At 41.6% G+C, this 10,138-nt stretch overlaps 1 protein-coding gene across 1 annotated transcript; it reads right to left on the bottom strand.

Annotated features, from left to right (window-relative positions):
* Nucleotides 1–545: 545 nt before the first annotated feature.
* Nucleotides 546–1,176, bottom strand: LOC116632667 (ferritin light chain-like). The gene has a single exon (XM_032404604.1). It carries the CDS (start codon nucleotides 1,174–1,176, stop codon nucleotides 802–804), a length of 375 nt encoding a protein of 124 aa, XP_032260495.1. The 3' UTR covers nucleotides 546–801.
* Nucleotides 1,177–10,138: the final 8,962 nt, after the last annotated feature.

Below are 10,138 nucleotides of genomic sequence, written 5' to 3'. Positions count from 1 at the left end.
GAAGTACATTCGCTGTTTCAGGCTAATGAGTAAAGAATACAGGCAAATTCAATACATAAATCACATATTAGGTTTTTATAGTTGCATCAGAAAAATGAAACAGAATATATATTACAGTTGAAAAGATCATGATGATAACAATTATTCAAAGAAGTAATGCAAAAATAAGGATCAAATGATGTCATTGTATTTGGTTTGAAAAAAGCTTTCCAGGAGTTCCAAGAGCTGTACTGGTATGCCAAACTCAACAGAACACGGGAGGGGCCGGCAGCACCAAGATCATGCTGTAAATGGTAATTCAATTTCAAGAAAACATTGTATGTTACATTAATGTTAATTAGAATTTTACTGTTTTTGCCATTTGTAATTAGTGCACATACTTTAGTTTTATTATTGAGTAAGAACTGCAACACAAGGAGTTCGTAACTAGTTTTATGTTCATATATGTTTAAGTAACATTAGTATAAACATAATTGAAATCAACATCTGGGCATCGTTAGGAGTTTCTTTCTTTCTTTCTTTCTTTCTTTCTCTCTTTCTTTTTTTTTTTTTTTTTCGCTGCAAAAAGCTTTATTGTTTCCATTTGGCCCACGGCTTGGGAGAGGGCTCCAGAGTGGTTACAAAGCTGCCTCGTGGCTGCAGGAAAGGGCTGAGGCACAAGTTCCGGCACCAGGGGGATGTCAGAGGGGCCCCCTCAAAGCCTGCTGGTCTCCAGAGGCTCCTAGCCGTGCTTGAGAGTGAGCGTCTCGAAGAGATCCTCGCCCAGCCCAGCCTGGGGGCCGGCCAGCCTGCGGAGCTGAGTCAGGTGGTCCCCATCTTCTTGATGAGTTTCACCTTCTCACCCAGGAAGTGGTTTTCCAGGAAGTCACAGAGATGGGGGTCTGCGCGGGCAGAACCTGGGGCATGCAGCTCCAGAAGGGCCAGGTTCATCTCCAGGACCTCGGCAGCTTCCATGGCATCTGGGGCTTTGTCCCCCTCATCTTGGGACGGCTTCTGCCCATCCTGGAAGAGGGCGCGGCAGCCGCGCTGGTTTTGCATCTTCAAGAGACACTCGGCGCCCTCGTGCTTCTCCTCAGCCGGCTCGAGGAAGAAGTGGCCCACACCTTCCAGAGCCACATCGTCACGGTCGAAATAGAAGCCCAGAGAGAGGTAGGTGTAGGGGGCCCGCAGATGCATGTTGCCCGGGCGGTTGACGGCGTCCTCCCCGCGGGTGGAATCATTCTGACGAATCTGGGAGCTCACTGTTGATTGGTGATAAGGAGCTAAGCTCGAAATTGGCTATTATTGGCTGGTCCCAGAGGCCGCGGGTGGCCAAGAAGATGGCTCCCAAGGTTGCAACTAGAAAAGAGGTTGGAGGGTGGTCGTTGGCTGGTTGGAGGGGCGTCCCTGGGTCCGTGCCGTCCAAATACTGTTGAAGCGAGAGACAGATCCGCAGGACCGCCGGGCTCACTGCTCGGTGGGAGTTTCTTATTTCCTTTTAAAGGGATTTGTGCAGCACTTAAGTTGAGAAACTTTGATGCAACATTTACATACTATTTCCATTTTCCATTTTTATCCCAGAGAACTTACGTATTTTAAGGTGATTTAAGTACAGTAATTGATAAATGCATAGAATATAGATACATATGTAAGTGAATGTATATATGTACATATCTTACCAAAAACTACACAATGCTTTGAACTCCTAGAAGATAAATTATGTTTACATATGTACTATTACAATAAAATTTATTGTAACATTGCATCAGGGTACTGAAAATAAAACCTAATGTGGCTAGTCCTGATCCAGGACTGTAAGTCTATGTGGTGAGGTAGGTTAATTCCTCTCACAGAGTAGAGTTATCTTTAACCCTTTAGGAGACCCTGTTTCTTGTTTGCATTTCTCTCTTCGGGATTTTCACGCCAAATGCAAGCACCACAACGGAGAGTTCAGTCTGCGCTATTGAAGGGATCTAAATGGCACTGCCTAATTTACCTGCTCATTGTCACTGTTACACGTTTGAGTGATGGGGACCTGGGAGGTGCCTGGACAGGAGTGTCATTTGATCAGGGAGATGCTGGGTGCCTGGTCTTTAAAAACAAACAGGAAAAAGCATTCTCAATCTGATCCTCTTAACCAGAAGTTCTTACCCTGGGGAGGACTCCAGGAGCTGGGGCCGGGGGGGGGGGGGGGGGGGGGGGGGAAGGGGGAAAGCCTCCCCCCACTGTGGAGAGCAAATTGAAAGTCACAGAGGGGTATGCCTCAAGACAGTTTGTAAATCCACTTTCTTTGTCATAACGGGAACAAATCCCACCTTTGAAGTTTTTCCTTCTTGTTACAAGGATTCGGAATGTCTTTTGTTTAATCCATTTTAGCCCTTAATACCTGACCTGGATCAATCCTGTTGGTTAGATTACACAGCATTCATGCTGATTTTAAACTGGCCTGGGGTGGGGTGGTCGGGGGCACCGGGTTCTGCCTCATTGGTGTGGGAATCTCAAGAATAATCAACAGGAACACCCAGACCACCTTTATTTTGAAAAACAAACTGTCCTTTTCCACTTAAATGCATAATCTTGATGAATATTGCTAAACAGATTTTGGTGTGTTCTACAAATGATACATCTTCAAGGGGCCTTTAAAAAGCTGATTCTACTCACCTATTCAGTGTGGCGTAAAGGACTGTGATGTTCACCACATAATACATAATGCCTTCAATGAAAATTCAAGGACGGCCCTCTTTCCCAGGCCCCACATCAACTGTGGGTGCAGATTTGAGCAGTAGGGGACACTTTGCTTCTCAATCCTCGCCTCAGTGTCCTCTTTCTCAGGGATCTGATTATTGAATAAGAAAAAGAAAAGAAGAGAAAAAGCCTCTTTATAAAATGCAGCCCTATTTCTTCAATCTCCAAAGAGCTTTTAGCTCCATCCCTTAAGAATTCTCAAAGCCAGTGATGAGCAAAGGTGAGGAACCCTCAGAGTAAGCCTCACAAAGGGCAATTGCTAATTAGGTATTTTTCTAGGCAAGTGGCTATTAACTGGTTCTTAACAAAACACATTGTCTCAAATCACTTCAGGTTGGCTGATGCAGAGGACCCTTCCCAGAAAATCAAACAGCTCCGCTCAGAGGAGGGGAGAGGGGGCAGGTGGCAAAGACCACCGGAACTTTCACTTACCCTAGTGTCTTGAAGGAGCAGGAGATTCACAATCACTGCCCCCCAGCCTGGTGTGCCTTGGAAAAAGTCAACCATGTAGGTTAACCAGAAAATGGCCCAGTCAGCAGGGACGGGGAATGCACATTTGATACTTGGGTAAAAAATGTGCCATTGGCAAAAGGAGAAGACAGATTGGCTCCTGGTTTCTTCATTTTGGCTGGTTATGTTTGTTCTGATAGTCACCCAAACTTCCAAGGGCAGAAACTGTGCTTTTTATCCCTTCAGCCACAAGTCACTTCACTGGGCTGTGGGCTTTGTAAAGTCTCAAGAGAGGCTTATGGGTAACTGAATAAATTGATTTTGAAAGTGCATTGAGTGTGCCCCTCCAGAAGAAGGTGAAAACATTTGTTTTGTCACCAGTAACCCCGTCGAGTAACAAATGTGGAACATGCTACTTTTTCTCTGTTGCAGTCAGGAGAGAGTACTTTTTACATTATGGTATTTGAGAATTGAAATTGCTCACTGGGTGTCCTATTTATTCATCTATTCCCATGATGCCTCTGCATCTCAGTCTTTCACACTGGCAGGGAGAATGTACTGTTGCTGGCAGAAGATAGTAAATCCATGAAATGATGCTGAGAGACAAAGCAGAGCACCATGGGTTGCATGGGGTAGATTTCAAAGTTGCTGATTTGTCAGTTTATCTTAATATATAAAAATGAATGTGGATGCAGGAATTGACAAGCCGAACCTTAGTTCACACGGAAATGCAAAGGACCCAGGATAGCCAAAGTAATCTTGAAAAAAAAAGAAAAGAAAAGAACGAAGTTAGAAGACTCACACCTCCCTATTTTAAAATATATCACAAAGCTACACTGATCAAGTGTGGTGCTGCTGTCAGAGAGACATAGATTGTGATGGTCAGTTTCGTGGGTCAGGCCCCAATCCCTGCTATTCAATCAAACTCTAATCTAGCTGTTGCTGTGAAGGTATTTTGTAAATGTGACTAAAGTCTATAATCAGTTTACTTTAGGAAAAGAAGATTATCTTAGATAATCTGAGTGGGCCTGATTCAATCATTTGGAAGGCCTTAAGAGCAGAACTGAGGCTTCCCTGAAGAAGAGATTCTGCCTGTGGACCGCAGCTTCAGCTTGTGCCTGCCCTTCCTGACAGCCTGCCATATGCATTTCAGATTCGCCACAATCACATAAGCTGATTCTTTGTAATAGATCAATCTCTCTCTTTGTATGTATGTATGTATGTATGGGAGTTTACATATATACATACATATATAGATAGACATATCTATATGTATATATATCTCTCTTTCTATACATCTCCTACTGGTTCTGTTTCCCTGACTGATCAACAGAATAGAACTGAGAGTCCAGGAATCAGCCCTTATGTTCTTACACTTATGGTCAATTGATTTTTGACAAAGGTGCTAAGACAACTCATTGGAGAAAGAATAGTCTTTTCAATGAACGGTCCTGGGACAACTATATATTTATATACAAAAGAATGAAATCGCACCCTTACTTCATGACATTTGGAAAAATTACCTAAAAATTAAAGACCTAAATGTAACAGCTAAAGCATAAAAGTCTTAGAAAAAAACCTAGGTGTAAATTTTGTGATCTTGGATTAGGCAATGGTTTCTTAGGTATGGCTCCAAAAACACGAGCAACAAAAGAAAAAAATAGACAACTTGGCCTTCATCAAAATTAAAAACTTTTGTACCTCAAAGGACACAATGAAGAAAGTGAAGAGACAGGCCACAGAGTGGGAGAAAATATTTGCAAATCATATATCAAATAAAAGTTTAATACCTAGAATATATAAAGAATAATTTCAACTCAACAATAAAAAGATAAATGACCCAATTTAAAAAAGGGCAAAAGATTTGACTACACATTTCTCAAAAAAAGATATTCAAATGGATAAGAAGCATATGAAAAGATGCTCAATATTATTAGTCATTAGGGAAATGCAAGTCAAAACCTCATGAGAATGATGACTAAAAAAAAGGCAATAACAAAGTATTGGTGCAGATGTGGAGAAATTGGAGCCCTTAGACATTGCTGGTAAAAATGTAAGTTGTAGCAGCCACTTTGAAAACAGCCTAGAAGTTCCTCAAAAGTTTAAACATAGAGTTAGCACATGATCAAGTAATTCCACACATAGGTATATACCCAAAAGAAATGAAAGCATATGTCCATACAAAAACCTGTACACAAATATTCATGAAGTAGCATTTTCATAATCACCAAAAAGTGGAAACTCAAATATTTATCTGATGATGAATTGGTAAACAAAATGTGGCTTATCTATATAATGGAGTATTATTCAGCCATAAAAAGGAAAGAAGTACTGAAACATGCTACAATATGGATGAAGCTTTAAATGATTATGCTAAGTGAAAGAAGCAAGACACAAAAGGCCACATTTGTACGAATCCATTTATATGAAATGTCCAGGATAGGCAGATCCGTATAAACAGGAGGATTAGTGGTTTCCAAGGACTGGGGCACGGGGGTGGGGAAAGAGAATATGAGGAGTGAGAGCTAATGGGGTTGAGAGTTTCTTTTTAGGGTGATGAAAATATTCTGGAGTTAGATCATGATAATGATTATAAAACTCAGAATATATGAAAATCCCCTGAATTGTATAAAGGGTAAATTTTATGGTATGTAAATTATATCTCAAAGAATTATATATTTATACATAATTTATAATTATAAATTCTTTTACATACATTAGAATACATATGACCTTACTATAAGTAAGTCTTTGTACTTACATCAAGATTGGTATGTAAAACACACAATGGTTTCTATGGGGATATTCTGTGACCTTTGCTTGAAAGTAGGGATATAATTATGCCAGGTTTTTTAAATATAGAGCTGGGTTTAGTTATGTACATGATATGGAGCTAAGAAATTTCCCAACTTCATTGTGTGATACAAAACTCTCTGACTCTAAGGCAGTGAAATCATCTGCAAATAAGAGAACTTTGATCTAATAAAAGCGTATCATTGAAAATCTAAGATGCATTCCTTAACAATAATACTTTTTTATTTTATTTTTTTATTTTTATTTTTTTTAAAGATTTTATTTATTTATTTGACAGAGAGAGACACAGCGAAAGAAGGAACACAAGCAGGGGGAGTGGGAGAGGGAGAAGCAGGCTTCCTGTGGAGCAGGGAGCCCGATGCGGGGCTCGATCCCAGGACCCTGGGATCATGACCTGAGCCGAAGGCAGACGCTTAACGACTGAGCCACCCAGGCGCCCCAACAATAATACTTTTTTAAACATCTACCACATAGTGAGCACTTTACATGTGTTACGTCATTTAATATTTAAAGCAGCCCTATGAAACTATTATTATCACATGCTACCAGTCAGCAAACTGAAGATCAATGAGTTTAGTTAACAGGCTAAACATGTGTTGCTCTTTAGTAGAACATAATGATGGCCGAGCCAAGATTCAAATGTCTAAATCTCAGGCTCTTTTCCCAGTGAAACACTGCCTTCCCAGAGATGGACCATGGAAGAGCAGTCTCACTCCACCATATACATTTGGGGAGCTGGGGAGTAGGTAAGGGGATAGTGAAGTGCCTGCTGATACTAGAAGCCAGCAGTCAAATGTAGAAAAGACAGACAGGATCATCTTCAATTTGAGACAGAGCCCTTCTTCCTTGAAAGGTATAGTCTCTTAACAATCCCAAATAATGAGGTTTTCTGTGTGTGCCTTATCCAGAAACACCATTTCTTAAGGGATTACAGCATGGACCAAAACTCTTTTTTGAGTTCTCATTGATTCACTCTGTGCTCTATCTTGGGAATATGAATATGACATATATAAATAGGACTCCTCATGGAGGCCAATCTGGTGGCAAACAAAGATAAGAGACAGCCACAATTCAGCATGATATATGGCAGGGTTGAGTTTGTTGTGGTAGCCAGGATGGACATGCCTAACACTGGGACATAGGTCCAGGAAGGTCTCATGAAGATGATTCAGTAGGATCTTAAGGATGAGCAGGAATTTACTAGAAATCTATCTGTGCATGCAAGGAGAGGTCAGTTCAGAGGAGAGAGGGAAGGTGAAGAAGGCTGTGAGAACATGCACAGAGTGGTGGAGCCCACTGTATTTCCATCTCACACCACACTTGGAGCCTGACATAGCAAGGGATTATGACAGACACTTAGTTGTCTACCCAATAGTTCTCCTCCTTTCTTGCTAATGGAACCCCATTGTTGTTTGTGATAACAAAATGGCCTCACCCTTGGAGATGAATCATGGCTGATAGAAACCATTCACAACAATCCTCTTCCTCTTAGACAGACATTCATTTTCCCAGTCCTGGCCCATAGTAAGTAGTGGGAAAAGTTTCTTCTTTCCTGGTAGAAGGGGCAGAAGTAACTGGCACCACACGAAGCAACAAGCAAAAAACGGAAAAGCCAACATGCTAAGAGTGAGGAACAGAAATGAGGGAAATAATCTGTATCCCTGATGTATCACAGAGAAGTTGTAACTACAAAATCCATCCACAAAGGACTTCTCGTCCTGCAATAAAATAATAAGCCATCATTATTTGGCTTGTTGTAAGTAGCAATCAAAAGCATTTTTATATGATACAGAACATTTCCAACTAAAGACGAGCAACATTTTCTCCCCACCTCAAAAGCTTTTCTTTATTTGGTGCATGGACTTCATCCCTGATTGACCACTATGGAGAAAGGCTGAGCTCTGTGAGTGTCCTTCCTAATATCCATTCATTTCCAACTCCATTAGCCCTGAGAAGTTACAAGAAGAACATGACCATTCTGCCTTGGCATATTCATGATAATGGAGCACCCATGGCAGCCATCCTATAGTAAGAAGTCCCTGGGGCCATGGCAGATAGCAAATGGCAATGGTGGGGATGACCCATGATCCTGGCGCCATGCACATGTCAGGTTGCAATTACCAGAGAGAGTTCAGGTTTTGCTCCTGGCAGAGAACCTTGTTTATCTTTGTCATTGGCACCATTGCTTCCACTGCTGGGCCAAAACCTTATTAGCCAATGGAAGTTGGCAGAGGAACACAGACCAGAGCAACTGACTGTGACATGAAGAACTGATATTCTTGCAGACTTAACAGTGTCTCCATTGCTGCTTCCCATTGGCCAAATTTATGATGACTCACCTCTAACAAGGCTATATTTAGTCATCTGTGTCAAATCCAACTCCAGCCCAAAAGTCAGAGATAATTTAATACTAGACTTGGATGGATTTTGTCAGTTTGTTACTTCATGTTCAATGTAAGAAAAACCCACAAGAAAAACAGCCCCAGATGATTTTTCCTCCGGAGTTGAAGATTTTATACATCAGCGAAAGCTCTGAAAAATGACAGTCTTGTTAAAATATACATGCTCTTTTCCTGTGAGTACCAGAGACTTGGTTATGTACCATCTGTGTTAGGAAATTGTAAGCTCACCAAAGACAGAAGCAAGCCTTTTATCTCAGCACCTCCCATAATTCAGTGTGCCCTCCTCATTACTTCTACCTGTGCTGATTCTTTTCCTCACTCCCTCCTTCTCTATTGCCTCCCTCATCCCCACCTTCTGGACCTTTTCTCCTCTTGGAGTTTCCACATTCTTACATAGGAAGATTAATTTAGCTTATCCAGGTTTCTCCAACCCTCCATCTCTACATGTTACCCTCAAGTACAACAAAGGTGGTTAGCCAAGCAGTGCAAACTTTAAAGGATAAGGGAAGGGAAAGGCTGTGAATGTTTTTATCCCTGTAACTCCCATAAATCATACTACTGATAAACTTATTCTCCCACATAACAACCCTCTGCATCTCTCTTTGCCTACCAAATAATTTCCACCCTCTTCATCTGACATTTAATGTCCTCTGTGACCAAGACCCACCTTCCTTAAAAATGAGGTTTTCCTAATATTGGTATCATTGACATTTTGGGCTGGACAAGTTTCATTGTGGGGGCTGTCCTGTGCATTGCAGCATCCCTGCCTTCTACCCATTAGATGCCAGTAGCATACCCCCACACGGTTGGGACAACCAAAACTGTCTCCAGATGTTACTAAATGTCCCCTGAATGGAAAAAATCTCCCTGGGCTGAGAAATATTGCTTGAAAGCCTTCTCACCTACTACTTCCTGTACTTTGACTGTACTCTGTCTGTAACCAACATACTCTGAATTATCTCACCTTCACGCCTTGGCTTTCTTCGTCTTTTTGGTTTTGGAGTGCCCTCCCTTTCATCACCCAACTCCATCAAACTAAAATCCTACTCATCCTTTAAGACCAAAATCATTACTCCATGAACTATTATGTCATTCCCTCTTACTAGAAGCGTCGTGTTCTTCCTTTGAGTTTCTTCCTCTCATAACTTCCTTTGAGTTTCTTCCTCTCATAACTAAATTCTTTATTTCCATTTGACTTCTTGAATCTAGTAACTCTTTTGTATGCGCTCAACCAGTGAGTGTTTGCCAAATGGATGTGTGAATGCGTCTTTCGTGGTGGAGAATTAGAACATGGGAGTAGGAGATAACATTCTCTCCCCTCAGCTAAGAAGGCCACGTGAGACTCATTCTCATGCTTTTTGAATCCTTCTTACTGAGTTAGTGGCCATAGGGCAGCACAGACCTGAGGATTCAGGAGCTTCTGCCCTCCTCAAAAGAATGTCAAGAAGCCAGCAAGCTGATCTTGATTATTCCCTCCCTCCAACATATATGACGCGTGCCCTAAACCATTCTCATTGTTGTTAAGCGACTAGAAAAATCTAGGCCACTCCCCTCCTGCAGGGGATCCCTGGAAATGCATAGGTCCCAGCCTTGTCTGACCACCCCCAGCTCTCACAGCCATTAGCACTCACATTTGGGAAGCCTTTTCTGCCACAGTAAGCCACCTCAGCAACAGTAAAAAAAAAAAAAAAAAAATTAAGTTTTTCCTGTACAGGCTCAGGCTTTCCGTCTATAAGTCATTTCTCACC

The sequence above is a fragment of the Phoca vitulina genome, unplaced genomic scaffold (assembly GCF_004348235.1).
Source record: "Phoca vitulina isolate PV1807 unplaced genomic scaffold, GSC_HSeal_1.0 scaffold7, whole genome shotgun sequence".
NCBI lineage: Eukaryota > Metazoa > Chordata > Mammalia > Carnivora > Phocidae > Phoca > Phoca vitulina.
Note: the sequence above shows the minus strand (reverse complement) of the source record. Positions and strands in the feature narration are given on the sequence as shown.